The sequence below is a fragment of the Crotalus tigris genome, unplaced genomic scaffold (genome assembly GCF_016545835.1).
Source record: "Crotalus tigris isolate CLP2741 ecotype Arizona unplaced genomic scaffold, ASM1654583v1 scf7180000018550.1270297659:1495590, whole genome shotgun sequence".
Classification (NCBI taxonomy): Eukaryota; Metazoa; Chordata; class Lepidosauria; order Squamata; family Viperidae; genus Crotalus; species Crotalus tigris.
The window spans coordinates 1334733-1357097 of record NW_024097073.1 but is presented as its reverse complement, the minus strand read 5'-3'; the positions used below and the strand labels follow the sequence as shown (position 1 = coordinate 1357097).

Below are 22365 nucleotides of genomic sequence, written 5' to 3'. Positions count from 1 at the left end.
GCAACCAAGTTGCCGGACACAATTGTGGTTGCTAAGTGAGGCCTACTTCTGGTATCTTCCCCCTTCTTGTTACACCATTTAAATCAGCTTCAAGGTACATAAAACCTGCCAGGCTTTCACATCTATAGCTTTGGAGGGGAATCGAGTGTTTTGCAGTGACTTAAGACAGAGCCAATAGAGGCAGAATAGGTATCAATGATGGAGATGGCCAGTGTGGTGTAGAGGTCAAGATAGCATACTACAAACCAGGAGACCATGAGGTCTAGTCCTGCCTTAGGTACGAAACCAGATGAAATACCTTGGGCACAGTCACCCTCTCTCAGCCTTTAGAACAAGGCAAAGACAAACCTGTTCTGAAAATGTATTGCCAAGAAAATTGTGTGAACCTGTCCTAGTTGTCACCAGGAATCATACTAATAGTATTAGAACAGAACAGAACAGAACAGAATAGAATAACAGAGTTGGAAGGGATCTTGGGGGTCTTCTAGTCCAACCCCCTGCTTAGGCAGGAAACCTTATACCATTTCAGACAAATGGCTGTCCAATCTCTTCTTAAAAACTTCCAGTGTTGGAGCATTCACAACTTCTGTACGCCGCCCTGAGTCCTTTGGGATTGGGTGGCATATAAATAAAATTAAATACAAAAAAAAAAATACAAATTCTAGAGGCAGGTTGTTCCACTGATTAAATACATAATATAGTATAGTTTTAATTAATATAGTTTTCGGCTAAAATAAAGGAAAGATGGCCAGCATTTCATTTTCTAGAGCAGTGTTTCTCAACCTTGACAATTTTAAAGCATGTGGACTTCAACTCCCAGAATTCCACAGCCAGCAAAATTGTCAAGGGTGAGAAACACTGTTCTAGAGCTATTTCTACAGTGGCAGTGCTTCATAGCTCAAGCCCTATGCAATGTCATTTGACCTATTAATGAATGTGACGCACTGGGGGAAAAATATTTTTGTGAAATCCTTCAGTTCAGAGGTTTCTTAGTGAGGGCTGGATAACCTGGATTTTGTGCTCTTCTAAGCCAGGGGTTCTCAACCTTGGTAACTTTAAGACTTGTGGACTCCAACTCCCAGAATTCCTCAGCCAGCAAAGCTCCATCCAAACTGAATGTAACCTTTTGTTCAACGTCCCCACCTTTTCACTCCATCTTCCACTTCACTGGCACGGAGCCAGAGCAGAGTGACATGGCTTAGCAAAACTAGCACAGCAATAAGGGAGCATAGTTGCCTGATGTTTCATGATGTCTTGTTTTCTAGGGGAGCCTTCTCATACGTGCGGCGAGTGACCCAGAAAAGCACCGGCTTGGCTTTTGCTGCAAAGTTCATCCCATGCCGGGCCAAAGCCAAAAAATCAGCCCGTCGTGAGCTTGGCATTTTAGCTCAGTTGGACCATGAACGTATTGTTTACTTCCATGATGCCTTTGAGAAAAGGAATGCCCTCATCATCATTACAGAACTGTATCCTCTTTCATTTGTAGGGCTGTGTGGGCAGTGCAATGATCTGGGCAATAGCCTGTTTTGGTATCATTTGGGTAGGAGTATGTGGATATGCTCCTGGATATGCTGTTTCTGGCCCTGACATTTCTAAGCATCTATAAGTTAAGACACTGCCAAGGGAAACTTACTGTGTGGGGCCTCTTCTATAGGAAGCCACTAGCTTTTTTAAGCCACTGTTTCCTTTAATGGACTCTTTAGCTGCACTGGAGAAGAACTGCTTGAGCGCATTGCCAGGAAGTCCTCTGTGAGCGAATCTGAAGTAAGTGCCAGCTCAAATAATCAATATAGGTTCTACTTTTTTCATTGTCTTGGAAATTATTAATTTAAAATTTTTTTTTTTAAAAAAGATTATTGGTGGGGCAATATTGGAAGAAAAACTTATTGCCTACTTTGGAAGAATGGATACTTAAAGTATCTAATTTAGCAGAAATGGCGAAAATCTCCGCCTATTTGAAGGATCATTCACAAGAAAGATATATTATGGTTTGGAGAAGATGGATTGATTATATTCAGAAGAAGTATGAAACTGAAAAGTATTATCTTGCTTTTGAATAGATTTTAGATAATTATTAATAGTATTAATTGTATTATTATTGTTGTTTTAATTTGTTAATATTTGTTTTGAGAAGGAGTTAAAGTGTATTATGGTTTTGATTGATAGTTTAGTTGGTTTATGTTAGCTAGATTATGTTTGTTTATTTGTTACCCTGTAATCAGCTCTGGGAACTGGGGGAGGGGGGGAGGGGATGGGTGGGTTTATATTGTAATTTGTAAAACTTTTAATAAAAAAAAAATCCCCAGTATTTATCAATAAAGCATCCCAAGTAGTAAATTGAGAATGCAAAAGAGCCTTTGTGCCAAATCACAATATAAACCGTGCAGATTATCTTCCTGTGTAAGATTATATTCAGGATTAATAGATCTAATCAGCAATTAATAAATTAAAAAGATGTTTAATCTTGTGCAAAAAAGAGAGAACAAAGAAAATACTAGGTGTAGCACTCTATAACACTATCTTTTCAGTGGTGGGATTCAAATATGTGAACAACTAGTTCTCTGTGTGGATGCCACTTCTGGAAGTCCATTCTGGGCCTGGGCAACAAAAAATCTGCCGAACTGGTGCAAACTGGCTGTATCCCACCACTGCATCTGCTCTACTTTCAGTGCCAGGAAGACCTGGTCAAAAACCCAAGAAGGATCTTAATTTTGATGTGGTTTTTAAGTATCCAGAGTCATTTAGGTTTTGGTTGGGAATGGATCAGAAGCCCTTGGAGTTGTTGTTCTCTCTCACCTGCCTCCCTCCCTCCTTCAACTCAGTCTTTACTTCTGGTGACTGCCTGGACAGGTCTATACAATTTTCTCTCAACATTTTTTAAAGTGATTTGCCATTCCCTCTTCCCAAGACTGAGAGAGAAGTGGCTGGCCTAAAGTCAGCCAGTCTCCTGCTTTCTAGTCCAGTGCCTTTAACTATTACATCAAACTGGCTTTTAAAAACTGATAATACATATTGCAAAAGTCCCCCCAAAAGGTTACTAGAACTTAAGCATTTAGGCTATTTCTGCACAACTAGGCCCCATATCCGCTCTCATTCAAGATTATGAATGTGGTCAGAGGGATGGCGGTGCCATTTCTCATGCTGGATGAAGCTCCCACTACTATTATAACCTCTGCCTCGTCATGATTAAGGATTGGTTTGCTTGTTATTTGTCTCTATGACTAATCTCTGACAGTAGATTAACTTTAGGTGACATCATATGAATTGCATCCTACGAATGGAAATTTAGAGATGGAGATATTTAGAAGAACTGAGGATGCCTCATTTTGAATTTTGGGCAGAACAGCACTCTGTTGACACTAATTTTGGAAAGGTCTGTCCAGACAAACCAGAGTTCCTGCTCCAATTGCAAACAGGTTATCCAAAAGGATAATAATGCAGATAGCTGGGGGGGAAAAACAAGCAACACTTGTTCTTCTCCTCCTCCTCAAGGAAAAGGTTTCAGCTAGGCAACCAAAGTAAATTCAGCACCAGTCTCAGCACAAAGTATTAGATGAGTGAGGGATAGGAAGGGGAAGCACCTGTTTTCTTGAAAGTGAACATGGAGTTACATTTGATCGTATGGACACCTCTAATGCCATTGGGTTTTTTTTTTCCCCAATGCAGATCCGCTGCTACGTGAGGCAGGTCCTGGCGGGAATTTGTTACCTCCACCGCAATGGCATCTTGCATCTTGACATTAAGGTGAGTCTGCTCCAGCATGCTTGCAGCCTCACTTGGTTTTCTGAACGTTTAACCTGTTTTGGCATGAAAGTATAATATCCTGGCTAGCTAACACATTCACTGCATATTACATAAGAACTCAGTGAATGCAGTTCTTCTCTCTGCAGAGACAGTAGAAATTACCAGCTAAATCTTACTTTTGGTTGGCTAGCATCTTTGACCACACACACAAACACACACACACAGAGAAACCATATGTCAAAATGGGCATGCCTTAATGTTCCATGATGCTAGCTACAATCTAGCAGGCAGGCATGGCAAGTCCGTAAATAATTCAGTTGCTTAGGAGTATCTGGAAAAGCTTATTGCTTTCCTAAGCTTTGGATCTGGGGTGGTTTCTCTTACTCTTCATTGTTCAGCAAAAGGAAGAAATAGGCTGGATTTACTCTCAGTTGGACACATGTCACTTTTCCACCAGATCTGCAGTAGGTTAATGCAGTGTTTCTCATCCTCAGAACTTTAAGTGTGGACCTCAGTGTGCAGGCTGGGGGATCCTGGGAGTTGAAGTCTACTTATCTTAAACTTGGAAAAATTGAGGAATACTAGGCTAATGAATGGTCTGTAAAAAAGTTCTGATCAACATAGGAAATAAAAGCCAACTGAAGTTAATGTTAACTTGTTTTCTGAAAAAAAAAGGTTCCAAAGCTAATGATGAAACTTCACTTTTAAAAATCAATTGTATATAAATATAAATAATGATTTTCTGTTTCTTCTCTCTCTCCTTATTTCTAGGGCTATATTGCCTCAGATACAGTATGAGAGTGAGAAAGGGCACAAACAAAACCCAAACTGGGTGGTTTTTATCTTTTGTTCATTTTCTGATATTCTTTTCTTTTGGAGCTTTTTCATCTCCTCTTATGAGTTAGTGGGGAAGTAACATTACTCCTACGGCTAGATATACAAGCCGATTCCTTGCAGAGGCATCTTAAATTAAGCAGAGAGAATTAGAAATTCTGCACCCCTGGTCTATCCTTTTAATAGGACTGAGCACAGTGCTTGTTGGGAAGTGTAATTTGAATATAAGCAAAAAGGAACAGGTCTTGAATGGCTGAAAAAAATTAGTTGCTATTGTGCAAGCTTTTGCTTTAAAATAAAGCTTATTGAAATTTTGCCTCACGTCTATCAAACAGAACAAAGTGGGCCTTCAGGAACACGGGCATTGCAATACTCTTTCTCATTTCAAGATGGCAACCACTTTTATGAACTATTGCCTCAAATTACATTGCTAAAGGTTGCAGAGAAAAGCTAAATGGATATGTAGGAAGAACTGAAGTATAGTTTGCTGGTTTGGCTGCTATTTGATGAATGGTAGAACTGAAATGGAGTCACCATTTTATTCACCCATGTCCTGTTTTTTTTCCTTCCTATAAATGTTTCTAAGAGAACAGGATAACATAGAAATAGTGTTTCAGCTGTTATATGAATTACGCCTCCTGTGGCAAGTAGGCACTAATTTGCATTTACAGGCAGAATTTCAGGGAGTTCTGGAAAAAAACAGAGTTCATGAAGGTGAAATATAACTGGTAGAGAAAGAAGCGCACCAACATTTTGAGCTAATATTATACATTTGGAATTTCGGGAGCAGACTGTAGAATTAATCACACAAATGGTTGACATATAAAAATGGCCAATCATAAATAGTTTTCTTTTGGGAAAGAAACTAGGGCTTTTTCTCCTGCTACCTAGGTTACATTTTTTTGGTCATGTTTTCTTGCCTATGGCACAATTCACAGTTTTGGCCTCCTCTTTTCTTTCCCATTATCAGATGTTTGTGATATCAGAAATGGCAATGGTAGTGTGGATTTGGAATAATTAATTAGCCCTGAAGCAAGGAAAACTAATAGTTCAAAAGCATTTTTGTCAAATTGCAGAAGCTTGGATTGTTCAGCATACTGGGAGAAAATGAAAAGTTGCTTGACAAGGGAGTTTCTGAGATTTTCTAGTAAAAAAAGGTTTGGCATTAAAAGTTTTAAGTAAGATATAGAACAGTGTTTCTCAACCTTGACAATTTTAAGGCATGTGGACTTCAACTTCCAGAATTCCACAGCCAGCATTGCTGGCTGTGGAATTCTGGGAGTTGAAGTCCACATGCCTTAAAATTGTCAAGGTTGAGAAACACTGATATAGAAGAAACAAAATCGATGATAATTTCTATTACTCCCTCCAATTTTGATCAGAAACAGACATTAAGAAATGCACCTTTATCAGTGTCCGTGGGCTGAATAATGCAAAGAAGGTGTAGGAAATCCTCTGGAGAATTAAGTAACTGTGGTAACCTCTGGTCAGCTAACAGGAATCTAATATCTGGTTTTGACTGGAGTGCTATTTTAACTTTTTAAAATTATTTCCTTTTTGTTTTCCCCCGTAGCCTGAAAACATACTGCTGGCTGAACCAGGCAGTGATCAGGTGAGAATCTGTGACTTTGGCAATGCCCAGGAACTGACTCCAGATGAACCACAGTACTGCAAATATGGCACCCCCGAATTTGTTGGTCCTGAGATTGTCAGCCAGAGTCCCGTGTCCGTGGTCACCGATGTCTGGTAAATTGGGGCAACTTATACAATGTGATGTTTATCTTTGTGCGCATCCCTGAATGTAGATGTGGAGAAGGGACTTAAAGAGTATCATCTAGAGCAGTGGTTCTCAACCTTTTTAATGCCGCGACCCCCAACCGGTCGTAAATCGAGGACTATTCAACCGGTCATAAGTCGAGGACTACTCAACTGGTGCAGCACCGTTTGCAGAATGGGACTTTTGGCGGCCTGGACAATTCCTATTGGCTTTTGAAAGCCAATAGAATTAGACTCTATTCAAGAGAGTCTATTCTATTGGCTTTCAAAAACCAATAGAATAAAAGGGAGTAGCACAGCTAAGGAAAAGGGGGAAAAAATGGCAGACTGCATTGTTTGGCGACCCCCGTGAAATGGTCGTTCGACCCCAAATGGGGTCCTGACCCACAGGTTGAGAACCACTGATCTAGAGCAAGGGTGTCAAACTGCTGGCCCATAGGCCGGATGCGTCATGGCGAAACCACACCCATCCCATTGCCAGCAATGGAAAAAAGTCACGATATGTTGCAACATGTCACGTGACGTTGCGAGTTGGACACCCCTGATCTAGATATTTAAGATATTGGAAAACAACCACAGCTCAAAAATGGTTGTAGAGCGATGACTGCTTAGGGCAATGTTCTTGTATTTCTGCTTAAGATCGCTAGCTTCATGAAGAGCTTGGGGGATGGAGGTGATGGGAGAAAATGCCAAATGGCTCAGTGCCACAGATTATTTAGCATTCATAATTTCGCCGTTGGGGGTGACATAAATCAGGTTTTTATGTCAGAACTGAAACCGCCTCGGGAAATGTGAGACAAGATTGCGGAATGAGATCATGCTACACAGCATTCTTCACCATGCTAGAATGTGCTTGTTTGAATTAAGAGTTGGATTTTTTTTCCTTCAAAACCTTTTAAAAAAAAATCCCAGGGACTCAGAACTCAGGACTTCTGAATTTATATTGATCAGCTTTAAAAAAATATAGATGCCATCACTAGATGGTCTTATCAAAGCAGTGAAATTCTCTCTCTCATCTCTCTTTACAGGCCTGTGGGAGTCATGACATATCTATGGTAAGCCCCAAGTTTGGGGAGTTAATCCAGCACTCAGAACCTTTCCACCTCCCATATAATAGTGAATAAGTGGCACAATGAGCAAGATTGGGGTTTTCCTTGTTCATCTGATTATAGTCTGGCCTGGCATTCATTTCTCTTTGGAGTGTTCTCATGCTGCAGATTATGGCTTGGGGAAACCTTGAAAAGTTATTACAATTTATTGGCCCCAGTCTAGAATTATTTGCTGTATACATTGAGCAGATAAGGAAGCCCCAGACTTTATCTCACAAATGCATTTTGAGCGCCTGCTAAGGATTTGCTGACTGTTCCCTCTCCTAGTCTCACAGGGATCTCCCCATTTGTGGGTGAAAATGACAAGACCACACTCATGAACATCCGCAACTACAACGTGGCTTTTGAGGAGAGCATGTTCACAGGACTGACCAGGGAGGCCAAAGGCTTTGTTATCAAGGTGCTGGTTAATGATCGCCTGTAAGTAACAGTTGCTACAGGGGATATGGTGGTCTGTGTGGGGGAGTGTAAATTGCATCACTTCCCCATACTAATAGACGGGTTGAAAGGAAACTTCTCCCAAAGTCACAGGGCCACAAGCTCTGAATTGGGTGAAAACAAAATCCAGATAATTCAGAGGTTAAAATCCTAAAGAAGACGAGTGTATTGACAACTGATACTTTCACTACAATTTCTTTGGCCGCCCATTAGCTGAATATATATATCAGGTTTTTATAAATATATATCAGTACTTAAAGTATTTACATACTTATTTACTGTCATTTAAGGGGTGTGATGGCTCAGCAGTTAAAGATGCTGAGCTTGTCAACTTGAAAGCTGACAGCCCAGGTTCAAGACACCGTGTTACGGGGTGAGCTCCCATTACTTGCCCCAGTTCCTGCCCACCCAGCAGTTCAAAAGCAGGCAAATGCAAGTAGATAAATAGGTACCACTTTGGTGGGAAGGAAAACATTAATCCGTGCACCTCAGCATATACCGCTGGTCAGGTTGGCCACATAATCACAGAAGTGTCTTTGGACAATGCTGGCTCCCTTGGCTAAGAAACGGAGGTGAGCACTATCTCTTAGAATCGGATACAACTGGACAGAAGAATCCTTTACTTTTACCTTTATTGCCATTTGATCTTGTCTATTAATAAAACACAAATCAAAAATCAACGTGTTTTAAGCGAGATTTATTATAATCGTCCCAAACTTTGGGACTTTCAAGTACCTTTAAAAAGGTAGAGACATTTCATAAAGTCAATTGATTGGAGCCTCAGGAAGGATTGGATGAGCTTATGAACTTTGTTTTCTCTCAGTTTTTCATTCCTTTGCGTACTATTGACTTCAGTTCATCGGCCTTGATCTTTTAAAATAATTTTTGCTAAATTTTATATGAAGTTCGGTGAATATTTCCCCAAATATATGCATGGGGATGTGGCATTTCGGAGATGGCTAATAAGTATATAACAACCCACCTCCTCCTTGTGCATACTTTGCTCCCTCCCTCTCCATCCATATCAGTTTTATTTTAATTGAATTTTAAATTGAAGATCCCTCATGACTGTTTTAGTATTTTAATAGTGCTTTTTAATTGTGTGTAAGCTGCCTAGAGTCACCTCTGGTGAGATGGGTACCATACAAGTTTAAATGAACAAACAAACAAACAAACAATAAAGCAAGCAGTCTTACCTCAGATGCATATTCTTACAAACATTTTACAGATTTTTTTCCTTAATATTTTAGCAAACAATGTCACAACATTTAAAACCATGCATTAACTAGGGTTATAACATATGACATGAAATAAAGTCACAGTCCAGTGAGAAATAATGCAATTTCTTTCCCACCCCTGGAAAGTTGTGCAAGGAGAAATTCTCCTTTTGATAAAACAAAGAAGATATTCAGCTGGGGATGACCAAATTTGCTGGAATGCAGCCAACTCCAACTTTGTCATTAGCCTGTACTAATGAATGCCACTTAATCTGCACATTAATCCTTCTTACCTTTTCCAAATAGGAGGCCTAATGCGGAGCAGACCCTGGAGCATCCCTGGTTCAAGGTGAGTCCTATTAAAATAATCTGCCTGCCTCTTGGGAAAGAACTGGGGAGCCTATTTGGGCGATCTCTCTCTCTCTCTCTCTCTCTCTCTCTCTCTCTCTCTCTCTCTCTCTCTCTCTCTCTCTCTCTCTCTCTCTCTCTCTCTCTCTCCCTCCCTCCCTCCCTCCCTCCCTCTCAGAAGCTCAGCAGGCTTGGGTTTCTCCCATAAACACTGAGAACAAAACTCACTGTGTCCAGTTGCTTCACTCTTTACCACACATTTTCCCTTCCAGACACTGGCCAAGGGCAAGAGTATCAGCACAGATCATCTAAAGCTGTTCATATCTCGCAGGAAGTGGCAGGTAAAGAAAAAATATCTCCTTCTTTGGCAGTTTGACTGGGGGTTGCCATTTTGCTCAACCAAAAATAATGGGGAAAGAAGGAAGGAATGAGACAGAGAGATTCTACTAGGCATAATTCCAGCAGCTCACAGCTGCTCTTCAAGAAAAAAATGAATTCCGTTTCTGACATCCGTGCTGTACTTTAGAAAAATTCATACAGAGAAATGGGAAAACTGAGAAATCCCAATAAATTGCAACGATTTGTAATCCTCGTGTTCGTTTACAAATTTATTATTAATGCATGGCATCACAGAGGCAAAAACCCACTTTTCCTCTCTCCCAACACAATTTTTCATTCATACCCTGAATGCCCCATTAAATACAGCAAAACAAAATTCTGAATTATATTTTATATATCTTTAAAGTATGCGGTGACAGCATTCAGAGTAACGTAGACTAAAAGTAGCTAAATTTGATGTTAAATACTATAAAACAATGAATTAGAAAAGTAGTGGATAGCCACTAATTAGAAAAGATCAAAATACAGAATTGCACAGCTGGTCAATGACTTTTAATTGCAAATCTACCTTCTGATAACCAAGAATGCTGATAGGTCATGTACTTTTTATTCTCTATTATATGTCACACTTTTCATGTGTTTTTCATGGACCTCTTTAGAAAACATTAATACAGAAAAAGTACAAACGTGGTTTTACTTGTTTGTAGAAGACATATTTGCTTTTTCCAAGGCTGACCAAAACTGTGTTGTTTTAAAGATGGGCCGCTTATTCTGTTTAAATGGGTCTTGAAAAAATATTTTAGCCTAGCAAATATTTTGCCTGCTTAAGTCTGTACAGAACAGGATGGGGGATATTATTACTGGACAGGCACAGCAACCAAACCTATAAGGCGGAAGAGATGGGAGATTTCTACATTTTTGCCTGAATCCCAGCTCACTCTTTCTCTCTGTCCTTCCTATACTTTTTTTACACAGCGCTCCCAGATTAGCTACAAGTGTAACATGGTGCCACGACCGATCCCTGAGCTTCTTGAGGACACATCCACCCACTTATCTATTGCTGTGCCACGTCTTCTAAAGGAAACATCAGTCCTGTCCTCTTCTTCAGATTCTGATGACCCTGAGGAGCTGCCCTACATTCCTATGCCCCACCAGCCTGAATTTTCGGGTTCCCGCATGTCCCTCACCGAGATTCCCACAGAGGAGGAGTCTGCGGGTCCAGATGGGGCTCTAACGGAGGAGGATACATCTATGGATTGGCAGGATGAAGAGCAGAGAAAGGAAGATGTAGAGTCATCCATGAGGAAGCATACGAGCATGTTGCCCCAAAAACGTTCCACGGAGGCTGACACACTGGGATCTTTTGAAGAGGAGACTAGTGACATCCAGAAAAGGCCAGAGAAAAGGAGGGCAATGAAGAAAGGCTCCAGCCTGGACTCTCCAGATGCATCTGACAAAGCCTCACAGAAGGGAGGGCTGCGCCGAGGCAGTTCTGCAGATAGTGCCCTTTTGCTCAACCTTCCCTCAGATGACGCTGAGTCCCCCTCCCGTCCAATCTTGACCAAAGCGGCCTCCATGGAGCTGCCCCGTCGCAGCCCCAGCCCTGGCACATTGTATCGTAGGAAAGGTGGCCTCCCTGAGGAAGAATATGCTCAGCGCCTGGAGCTCATGCGTCAGCGCTTACTGCGAGGCAGTCCTGTGGATGGCAAGCTGAGCGGCTTGCGGGGGCCCCTGTTGGAGACCCTTGGCCTTGAGAAGAAGGTCCCGAGGCCTCCCCGGTTAGAAAAACAAATGTCCCCAGGGCATAAAATGGTGCGTGCAGCTTCTAGTGAGACAGCCCCACAGCACTTGCCCCCAGAGGGACGCCTCCTCCAAAAAAGTAGCTCCTTCAGCCAGGGTGATGGGGAGCCTGTCACCCTGCACCGGCGCTCTGGGGCACCATTGGAAATCCCCTTGCCACAGGCAGAGACTCAGAGATTAAAAGAGACCCCATCCCTCTCAGCATTGAATGAGTCCCGGCCTCACACACCGCATGAAACTCTCTCCAAAGTGCCCAGCCTTGAGATGGAGGTAGGAACTAAGTCCCTCACTAGGTCTAGCCTGAGGAGACCTATCCCTAGACAGTCTGAGGAGAAGCCATCAGTCAGATTTCCTAAACTTGATACTCCAATGGCTGGGAAAACCATGAGCTCCAAACGGGAATTGATACCATCCAGGCAAATCTCACCCATCCCCGGCAGCTCTGCTCCAAAACGTTCCGCTTATGCCGATGTCATGAAATCCTTGGTTGGTGAATCTTCCCAAAGCCCTCAGAGGGAGAGCCCTGAACCTTCCATTGCTGCTCCGGAAGGTGTGCCTCAGCAATCCCCCACAGAAATGCCACCTTCTGCTGTGGTCTCCAACAAAGAGAAAGAACTTCCTTCCTCAGCTGAACATATTGCGGACATTGACTCTGAAGAAGTCTTTGAAGCCAAATTCAAGAGAGGCAGGGAAGGCTCCTTCAGCAGAGGCTATAAGCTAATCTCCAGATCTGAGGAGCGATACCTGGCCAAGCCTCTGGTGCAGGAAGAAGGCATTTATCGGCCAGGACCAGCGGGTGCTCCAATAGAATTTTCCAAGTCTACGGCCCCCAAGCAGCTAGGAGCACGCTCCCGTTCAGTACAGGACCTGCATGAAGTGGAGAAGGAAGGAGGCTTCATTCGCAGGATGTCAATGCGCCTGCGTCGGACTCCCCCTGCCGAGAGAAAGAAGGTCAAGGAGGAGGACTCAGGGAGTATGGGCCAGGGGCGTAGACCTTCTTGGGGCTTGGCTTCCAAGGACAAAAAGGAGACAGAGCCTGGCTCCAGTGAATCCCCTGTTATGGCCGTACGCCGGAAGATTGGAAGTACAGTAGGCCGCCTCTCCACACATCTACGTAGCCACTCACAGCAACAGGCTGATGACGACCATCCTGTTGCTACTGGTGACCGGATCAGGCAGCTTGAGAAGAGAGCTCCCTTTCTCTCTCAGATACGCCGTGCAACCTCTGAGGGTGAAAACCTGCGCCAGGTGGGCATCCCACAGAACCAGCTGGCAGCCCAGTCTGCTAAGGTCCCCTCCACAGAATCGTTCCAGTCTGAGTCGTCCACAGGCAATGGTGAGCTACACGTCATTACCTGGGAGGGGAAGGGAAAGAGGAAGGACGGCAAATGGAACTTATGGCCAGGCACACCTCTGCCTCAGTGCTGTTGCTATTGCGTTCTGTATTTTGGAAGATGCATTTGATAAGATTCACATCTTTCACCATATTCAAATAATCTTTATTCCTGAAGACCTATCAGGGAAGAGCAAATGTACCCAACGTGTTAATTTTGCAGGTATAGGCACTTTTTGTGACCACATTCAAATATTCCCGAGCCATATATATCCTTGCAGATTGAAATGATGTAGTCTAGCAACCAACATTGTATCTTGGTGCACAATGACTGCTGAATTAACTATTTGGGGGGTTCACATAATACTCTAGACCAGGGGTAGGCAACCGTGGCTCTTTTACGACTCGTGGACTTCAACTCCCAGAATTCCTGAGGCAGCAGTTGGTGGTGGTTTACAAAAATAGCCATAGTAAACACTAACACACTCAGCATACTGTTCAAATGCAGTGTGAGAAGCCTTCACCTGACCCGAATGGATGTTTTGTTTTACTTTGTTTTGCCACCTGGAGTTTGACAGGCCACTGTGAAGCCTCCATGTGTTTTGCACTCTACCCCATAAATTTCAATCAGCACAAAACATAGTCAAGCATTATTCAGTCCCCAAAATTTGGAAGGGCACAATTCACAATAAGAAAAATATGAGAAAATATTCCCCAGGCTTTCAGCTCTTTGGGAATGATGGCCACAGTATGCAATTAAGTAAAAGCCCAGAAGAGACTCTAATACCCCAAGGAGGATTATGAGTAGCACCTCCTATGTTGTGATGTTAGGGCAAAAATGAAGGGCTGAAGGACAAAAGTGAAGAACTGGGTATACAAAAGATAAAAATACAGCTATGGTGGAGCAGAGCACAGGTAGCAAGTGTGTGTAAGCCTTGATTTTGTACATCCACCACAAGAAAAGCCAGGGTTTCAGACAGACAGACTTGCCCTCCTCCAGAGGCATTAATTCTGTTCTTCTGGTCAGGAAAGAGCCAGCCCGTATTTGTTGCCCCTACAGTTTCCAACGATGGCCACCGACGCAGCTCTCGTTGGGATCGCTGGAGTTTATCCCGTGCCAAGAAGGACAAGGTGGCCTCTCAGCCCAACCTCCCTGCCAGTCTGAGAGGGGAAGGTGTCGTTATTGTCAATCAACCTTACATGCTGAGTGAATCGGGTAAGTCTTATGTCATTTAGTGTCAGGGAGAGAGAGCGCCGGGGCTGCTCACTTCTATTTTGTCTGTGTTACAAAGTTTTCACAGTGGCAGGAAGCCCCTCAATATTGAAGGCTCCACCTTGGAAGTGCTTTTTTTCACACTGTTTGTTTTTGTCACCTGAAATTGTACAGGTGACTTTTTTTCTTTTTTTTGCTTGCTAGCAACTGGAACCTGCACTTCTTGAAAACATGGGTTTGTTTTTTTTTTCACCAGAGGAGAGGCAGAGTCATCCTATTACGGTAGGGCAGTGTTTCCCAAACTTGACAATTTTAAGGCATGTGGACTTCAACTCCCAGAATTCCACAGCCAGCGTTGCTGGCTGTGGAATTCTGGGAGTTGAAGTCCACATGCCTTAAAATTGTCAAGTTTGGGAAACACTGCGGTAGGGTGTCCCGTAAGAGGATGGAACCGTTTTTGTTTTGCTTTTCTTCCTCCAAACTTTAAGGATATTTTTTTTTTCATTGTTTCTGTTCTATTTTAGGTGCGCTAAGTTCACCCCAGTACACTTGGCCACTTTAAGTTTTTCCCATCAGGAATTGGCAGGAAGCGGCATGGCAATTTTGCACAATTTGCCACTTAATTTTATGGCTGCAGTTCAGGAAGGGAGCTCAAGAAAGGCTCAGGATTGTAAATCACCTGCCTTCACTGGAGGGAATTATTCCTGTCCCAGTAATTAGATTCCTGCCAAATCCTTCAGGACCAACCAGGTGGCATTTCACAGCCTTTTCCAATGAATGCCTCTTATCTGTTTTCCTACCAGATTTCCCTCCTGTTTTCCACATAAAATTAAAGGACCAGGTATTGTTGGAGGGAGAGGCAGTGCAACTTTGCTGCCTCCCTGCCGCCAGCCCCGCCCCTTGCATTCTGTGGATGAAAGGTAAGTTCTGCACCACAAGGAGAACCTGCCTCCTACGTGTGGGCTGTGATAGGCCAAGGAGCTACCCAGATCTTGCAAGGTCAAGAAAGGGGGAACCTGATTCATTCTGAGTCTCCTTGCAAGGACTATACTGTCCTTCTCCAATCTCGTGTTCTCCAAATGTGTGGGAGTACGCAACTCCCATCATCCTCTGCAAGCTCTGCCATTGGCTGTGGTGGCAGCAGGTGATAGCGGTGCTGGCCGAGCTGAGTAGTATTCAGCCTTGAAACTTCATCACTGAACTGAAATTTATCAGAAAGGGGACTTAACTGTAGCCCAAATAGATGAAGTGGCTCAATTAGAATCCCATGGCACAAGTCTTGAATCCTTGGCTTGAACTGCCATCCCAGTGACTGCAAAGAGTTGGAATCCAGAATTAAATTGCATCAAGAACAACAAGCCCTTTCAGTTAAATCCAATTTTCTGGGTGGGTTTACATGACACAACTGACTCAGCCTCCATGACCCCTGTTTTTTTCTGTGACGTAGCACATCATCATCATCATCAAGTTGGAAGGGACCTTGGAGGTCATTGAGTCCAACCCCTGCTCAGGCAGGAAACCCTACACCATTTCAGACAAATGGCTGTCCAGTCTCTTCTTTAAAACTTCCAGTGTTGGAGCATTCAGTTAATTGTTCTAACTGTCAGGAAGTTTCTCCTTAGTTCTAGGTTGCTTCTCTCCTTGATTAGTTTCCATCTGTTGCTGCTTGTCTTGCCTTCGGGCGCTTTGGAGAATAGCTTGACTCCCTCTTCTTTGTGGCAGCCCCTGAGATACTGGAACACTGCTATCATGTCCCCCCTTGTCCTTCTCTTTGTTATATGGACAGTGGTCATCTTGGCCAATGCCTTGTCTCTTTTATGCTATTTATAATCTTCCTCCTTCCATCCTTCCTTCCTTCCTTCCTTCCTTCCTTCCTTCCTTCCTTCCTTCCTTCCTTCCTTCCTTCCTTCCTTCCTTCCTTCCTTCCTGTAGTTTGATACCCTTCTGTCTGGGTTCATGTAACTGTATGTAATTAAAAATGTGTGCATATATGGGATTAAAAACAAAAGCAACTAAAGAAACACAATAAAAAGAAACCCTCCATTCTATAAGGCCACAAGGCTTCTAACTCCATGTGGTGGACAGGAGAATCAACTCAATCAACCAGTCTTCTGAGTTCATATGATACAAACTAGCTAATTTAAGACTAGTAACATGGAAACAGTAACCTGGGAGGACTGATCCTGATCTAGAAATGACCTTGTTAAGCTTAACTCACTCCTGTAGTCATTCAGTGTTAGATCAAATCCACCTGGCAAACTCAGAACCAGAAATTGAAGAGTAAGGGGGGAGGACATGTTTCAGCTTTGTATCAAATGTGTTTGACTACATTGTTATCAGATGTGGGAAGCCATAGCAATGGAGCATAAATGTGAAAGTCTGATAAAGCGCAGTCTGAATCATCAGTGTCTCTAGTTTGGTTGAGCTGACTATTTTCTGTCTTCCACAGATAAACGTGCCCTGGTTTCAGAGGGAGTTCTTAATATTGTGGCATGTAAGGATGGCCGTCAGCTACTCACCATTTCCAAAGTCTCCAAGAAGGATGCAGGCCTGTATGAATGTAATGCTACAAATGCCTTGGGCACTGCAACTAGTTCCTGCACCATTGCTGTGGCACGTAAGAATAAACAAAGGTTTTCTAAAAATTCCTCCCCCCCCCTCGAATCAATATTGGTATTTCTGCCATATATATAGTTGCTGTTCGTGTTCCTCAGTTCATTCTTTTTTTTAAACCCATTTGGAACAGGTCTTCCTGGGAGACCAGGCACTCCAGAAATTCCACAAAAGTACAGGAACACAGTCCTGGTGTTGTGGAGGCCAGCAGACACTCAGGCGCCCTGCACATACACACTGGAATGCAAGATAGATGGTATGTACCTATTGGATGTGGCAGAGTGTGTATCCGCTACAGAGATTCTCAAGAGTAGCTGTTCTCCTGAACTGTTACCTAAAGTATTCTTGCATTTTTATTTGAAGAATTCTGTTTCTTTTTTATGAGTCTGTCACTAATTGCTTGCCCCCTCCTATCTGATTTGATTTTTCTCTTCTTTTCCAAACCACTGGTGGTGCAACACAAAGAAGAGAGGATGGTCTCCCTTCTCTGGCTCTTTGCATTCAGTAAAACTCATCTGTTGCACAAGTCTTTGATGGCTGGAATTCGTGCCATTTTGGGGGGAGGGGTGTGAGAAGCGACAGTGAAAAGAGCAGTGTCACAAAATGGTCGTGTATTGGAAGGGGTGGGTTTTCCGCACTTGGGATGTGGCTCTTTGCAGTCTAAATCAAAGTATTAGTTATTCCTTGTTACCTTCTGGGAGGAGGCTTCGTGGTATTCGTAGCAGAACATCCAGATTCAGCCATAGTTTCATTCCATACAGCATTAACCTTGTGAACTCTCAAGCTTCCTCCTTCCGTTATATATTCAAGATGGACAATATTTAATATTTTTTTGCTATGTATATGTAGGGGTGTGGGTCTATACCAGGGGTAGGCAATCTTGGCTCTTTTATGACTCGTGGACTTCGACTCCCAGAATTCCTGAGCCAGCATAGCTCAGCTTGGAAACTCTCCCTTTCCCCTCAGCATGGCTGGCTCAGGAATTCTGGGAGTTGAAGTCCATGAGTCATAAAAGAGCCAAGGTTGCCTACCCCTGGTCTATATATATATGTTGTACATAGTGTGTTTAGGTGTGTGTCATGTATGTGTTTCACTTTGAGAGCGGGCAACTAAATTTCATTTTTGATGTGTGCCGTTGTGCCCACAGTAAAAAATGATAATAAAGGTTATCTTAGTTGACTATCTGTTACGTTGCAGCTGAGGTGTTTTCTGCTTCAGAATGGGAGAAAACCATGCTGTCCATTTTTAGCAATCGTGCTTCTGAAATTTGGTGACAGAAAGAACTCTGGGGTTGTGGGTTATCATCTCTGATTCAGTGGACTAAGTCCAAGTATGAAGAGCAGATTTTGACCAGTGGCCAAAAACAAAATCCAACTCTCTGGAATGCTGGAAGTTTCTGAGACTAGAAATATTTTGTTGTTTGGCACAGCCTCTTCACCTCCATTTGCCCACCAATGTACATATTCACATTAGATTTGCAAAGCAAATCAAATGAGGTTGAAAATGAAACATGACAGTCAAGATCATTCACGGGATCTGCTTTTTTTAAAAAAAACTAATTCCTTTTTCTCCCCCTCAGGAGAACATGATTGGAAAACAATTAGCTCAGGCATTGCTGACTGTTACTTCAACGCAACGGCTCTTCCCGTTGGAAACACCATCAAGTTCCGTGTTGCCTGTGCCAACAAAGCGGGACAAGGCCCGTACAGCAACCCTTCAGGGAAAGTGTTCATTGAGACTGCAGGTGAGAAAGAGGAAAGCCTCATATTAAATTATGCTAGCTTACATTATTTCTCCAGTGAAATAAAATTCCCAGAACCATTTACAAGTATCCATAATAAAATAGTCCTTATCCTCCAATTTACAGTCAAAAGCAGGGGTCTTCAAACTTGGTAACTTTAAGACCTGTGGACTTCAACTCCCAGAATTCCTCAGCCAGCCAGGGCTGGCTGAGGAATTCTGGGAGTTGAAGTCCACAGGTCTTAAAGTTGCCAAGTTTGAAGACCCCTGGTCAAAAAGACGACATTATCAAAAAGGACTGAGGGGGAGGGGGGAAACATGATGAGATAGTTATCTGGATGGATGGGAATTTTCTTATTCTGTATTTGATTCTACTCATATTAAAAAATAAGATGTGCCCTGCTTCTATCTTTCCGAACTGGCAATTTCTCTTCTATTGTTAATACCTTTTTATTTATTTTACTTATTTATTAAATAAGTAAATACCTTTTTATTTATTTTACTTATTTATTGAATTTGCTTGCCGTCTGCTTCGCTGCAAGGCGGCAATACCTTTTAAGTTTTAAGCTTAGTCCACGTTCTTATCGCCACACTTCAGAGTGATATACAGTTCTTGAGAAGTCCTTCTGTGAATCATTCAGAAAGCAGGAGGCAAACACCAGTAGAGGTTGTTTGGTGGCATCTCATCCAGCTTGTTTCTTATAGCAGCCAACCCCTTGTTCCAGCCTGGGTGGCTAGCGCTTGCCATATAGTTCCACATTCTGGATTGTGCCTTCAACTGTCTGTAAATCCATCCCCATGGTAGCAAAATGCAGCTGCCTTTAATGCAGAGAATGTTTCCTCCTTCATCCCGTTCTATCACAGTTGGCATTCCTATCTTGGAGAGGAGTCAACTCAGCATTCTCACTGGCTTTTGGAAGGAAAGTGAGCCTAGAAACTTTCACTTTCGCGTTCTTCCCATTCAGAACCCACAGCTGCCCATTCAGGTCTTCCTGCCAAGAAGAACAGAACAGCTTCAACCAGATCTACTCAGACACTTCCTGATCAGACTCCCCAACCAAGGATGAAAAGCACTGGTCCTCTGTCGATCCCTGAGCCAGTTTTAGGACAGGCTCCTGCAGTGCCACAGGTGATTCGAGCCAGTGAGGAGACATCTGTGGCTTCAGAGAAAGAAAAGCTCCCAATTACAGCCCTCCTTCCATCTTCCCAGGATTCCCCCTCTTTGGAAGGTCCATCCATGGCAAAGGCTCCTTTCCCAGAACCAACATTAAAGTCTTCCAGGACAATATCTTCCCTTAGCACTCACAATGTCCCGACTATCACCAAGGGTTTGCTTGCCCCAGCATCATCCCCTGGTTCTTCTGTCTCCGAGTTCTCCCCAGTCCAGCCTTCACTTCCAACGTCTACAGTGGACTCACCAGGGACCATCTCTCCTAAAACCGTGCCATATGTTGCCACCTCTTTTGTCTCCATCCCACCGAGACCACCTATCGCAAAAGAGGATGCCCCCAGCCCCTCGGTCACCCCCACCACAGAAGAAATGCCTTCCCGCACACGTTTTCTAAGGCGGAACGTTACCTCCATTAAGGATACTAGTAGTGGAGCCCGGGGCAGTCTTACTTCAAAAGATGAATCTGCTTTGCGCCAAGGAGTGCCTCAAAAACCATATACCTTCTTGGATGAGAAAGCGAGGTAAGCTATTCATATCAATAACAAAGCTGCCTTATATTGAATCCTACCTTGGGCCATTTAGCCCAGTATTCCACATGCAAGTAAGGTGTCCAACAGGCTCATAAGATGACATTTTTCCTTTCCCCTGGAGCTTTTTGGCCAGAGATGTCAGAGACTGAGACTGAAATCTTTCATGGAATTATTTCTGCAATACGGTGTTTTAGATGGTATGCAGCCTCAGACCTTTGTAAATAATAACAGAGGGGTTTTTTTTTACCATGGCCACAGTGGGGCTGATTGAGTTGAATAGATGTTGTAGCTCCCAGATCATTGCAATACTGTGAACTGAACTCCAGAGAAGTTTCCCCTCTTTGTTTATTTCATGGATGAGTCAAAGATAATTTGGTTCCATCATGTTCAGTCCCTTAGTAAATGCAGGAATCCAGATCAAAATGCCTGACAGAAGTTATCCAGCTTCTTGAACAAATCTAGCAAAGGGCAACTTGATCCCTCAGTGATAATTGGGTTCACTGATGAAATTGCTTTACCCGTTTTTCTTAATATTCAGTGGGAATTTGCTATTTTATAACTTACCATGATTTCATACCCTGTGCTTCAGGAAGGCAGAACTTCCTTCTGGCATCCTTTCAGGTACTTGGAAGAGCATTCTCACACCTCTGTCCAGGCTTTTTAAGGATGAATATCTAAATAAATACCTAGTTTCCTCATTAGGAATATTTATAAGACTACAGCTCCCAAAATCTCAGGGAGCTTATGAGTAACCATGTGAAATCTGTTGCTAATCTCTCAGATTCTGTGGGGATTATTGACCTATAGTTCTGTATTACAAAAATTTATTTATTTATTTATTTATTTCTAAAATTTATATGCCGCCCAATCCCAAGGGACTCAGGGCGGCGTACAAAATTAAAACAATAATATGACAATAAAACAATAAAATAAATACATTCATACAGCGTGTCCGATCATATCCCGCCCCCCCCCCCCCGGGGACATCAGCCCCAGGCCTGCCGGAACAGGAGAGTTTTAATGGCTTTCTTAAAGGCCGGCAGGGTGGGAGTAGTTCGAACCTCGGGGGGAAGTTGATTCCACCAGGTCAGAGCCACCACAGAAAAGGCCCTTCCCCGAGGGCCCGCCAGCCGACATTGTCTGGCCGACGGGACCTGAAGGAGGCCCAATCTGTGGGACCTCACCGGTCTCTGGGAACTGTGCGGCAGTATGCACAGTTTGCAAGGAGCTTGTATGATCTGCTGATATGCTGCACAATCACCCTTTTCTTTAACTAAGCATTTTCAACATTGCCCTTGAGCTGTAAGGCTCAAAACAACTTCAGATGTGTTTTGTAGGAGAGAAACCAAAAACAGGGGTTTACATTTCCTGTTTCCCATTTCGTATTATCCTTCGTAATGTCCAGAACATAATTATTTTATCTCCACCCTTTTGATGGGCTCTGTGGGATTACACATGTTAGGACATCAAAAAGAAGTGTGACAAACAGGTTATGTAATTCACCCTTCTTGTTTCTCTAGCAAGTTGTAATGTCAGTTATAAGTAAAGCTAGTCCAGGGGTAGGCAACCTTGGCTCTTTTATGATTCGTGGACTTCAACGCCCAGAATTCCTGAGCCAGCCATGCTGGCTCAGGAATTCTGGGAGTTGAAGTCCACGAGTCATAAAAGAGCCAAGGTTGCCTACCCCTGAGCTAGTCAATACTGATTCACCAAGTTTTTACATGGAATGGCCCCGGACTCTTGATTGATCGATTTTGCATGTGAAGGTGGTCCTAGATTGCACTAAACAGCACCCAGCCATGCACTAAATGTATATTACATGGTTCTGTGCAGAGGCCGTTTCGGAGTGATCCGGGAATGTAAGGAGAATGCCACAGGCAAGTGTTTTTTGGCCAAAATTGTACCCTATGAGGCAGAAGGCAAGCAAAATGTCCTGCAGGAGTACGAGATCCTTAAGGGTCTGCACCACGAACGCATCATGACCCTCCACGAAGCCTACATTACTCCTCGCTATCTGGTGCTGATCGCAGAATATTGCACTGGGAAAGAGATCCTCTTCCACCTTGTGGACAGGTTTGTTCGGGGCAAATGGTGAGAATGAGACTTCAGATGGTTAGAAAGATCCTTGCGTCCAAGACAGGCAAACAGGAATCTGCAGGA

The 22365-nt window shown here is 43.2% G+C and overlaps 1 protein-coding gene across 5 annotated transcripts in view; it reads left to right on the top strand.

The window, feature by feature from the left end:
- Nucleotides 1-22365, top strand: part of SPEG (striated muscle enriched protein kinase) — a 134300-nt gene that overhangs the window by 105387 nt on the left and 6548 nt on the right. For all 5 annotated transcript variants that reach the window (XM_039354415.1, XM_039354416.1, XM_039354417.1 and 2 more), the window contains 16 exons: nucleotides 1266-1466; nucleotides 1704-1764; nucleotides 3667-3744; nucleotides 6152-6324; nucleotides 7383-7409; nucleotides 7731-7883; nucleotides 9425-9467; nucleotides 9739-9807; nucleotides 10781-12941; nucleotides 13999-14154; nucleotides 14955-15071; nucleotides 16601-16768; nucleotides 16898-17020; nucleotides 18344-18508; nucleotides 19470-20196; nucleotides 22039-22278. In XM_039354415.1, the coding sequence (XP_039210349.1) occupies nucleotides 1266-1466; nucleotides 1704-1764; nucleotides 3667-3744; nucleotides 6152-6324; nucleotides 7383-7409; nucleotides 7731-7883; nucleotides 9425-9467; nucleotides 9739-9807; nucleotides 10781-12941; nucleotides 13999-14154; nucleotides 14955-15071; nucleotides 16601-16768; nucleotides 16898-17020; nucleotides 18344-18508; nucleotides 19470-20196; nucleotides 22039-22278 (4662 nt within the window). The remainder of the gene's footprint in view (nucleotides 1-1265; nucleotides 1467-1703; nucleotides 1765-3666; nucleotides 3745-6151; nucleotides 6325-7382; nucleotides 7410-7730; nucleotides 7884-9424; nucleotides 9468-9738; nucleotides 9808-10780; nucleotides 12942-13998; nucleotides 14155-14954; nucleotides 15072-16600; nucleotides 16769-16897; nucleotides 17021-18343; nucleotides 18509-19469; nucleotides 20197-22038; nucleotides 22279-22365) is intronic.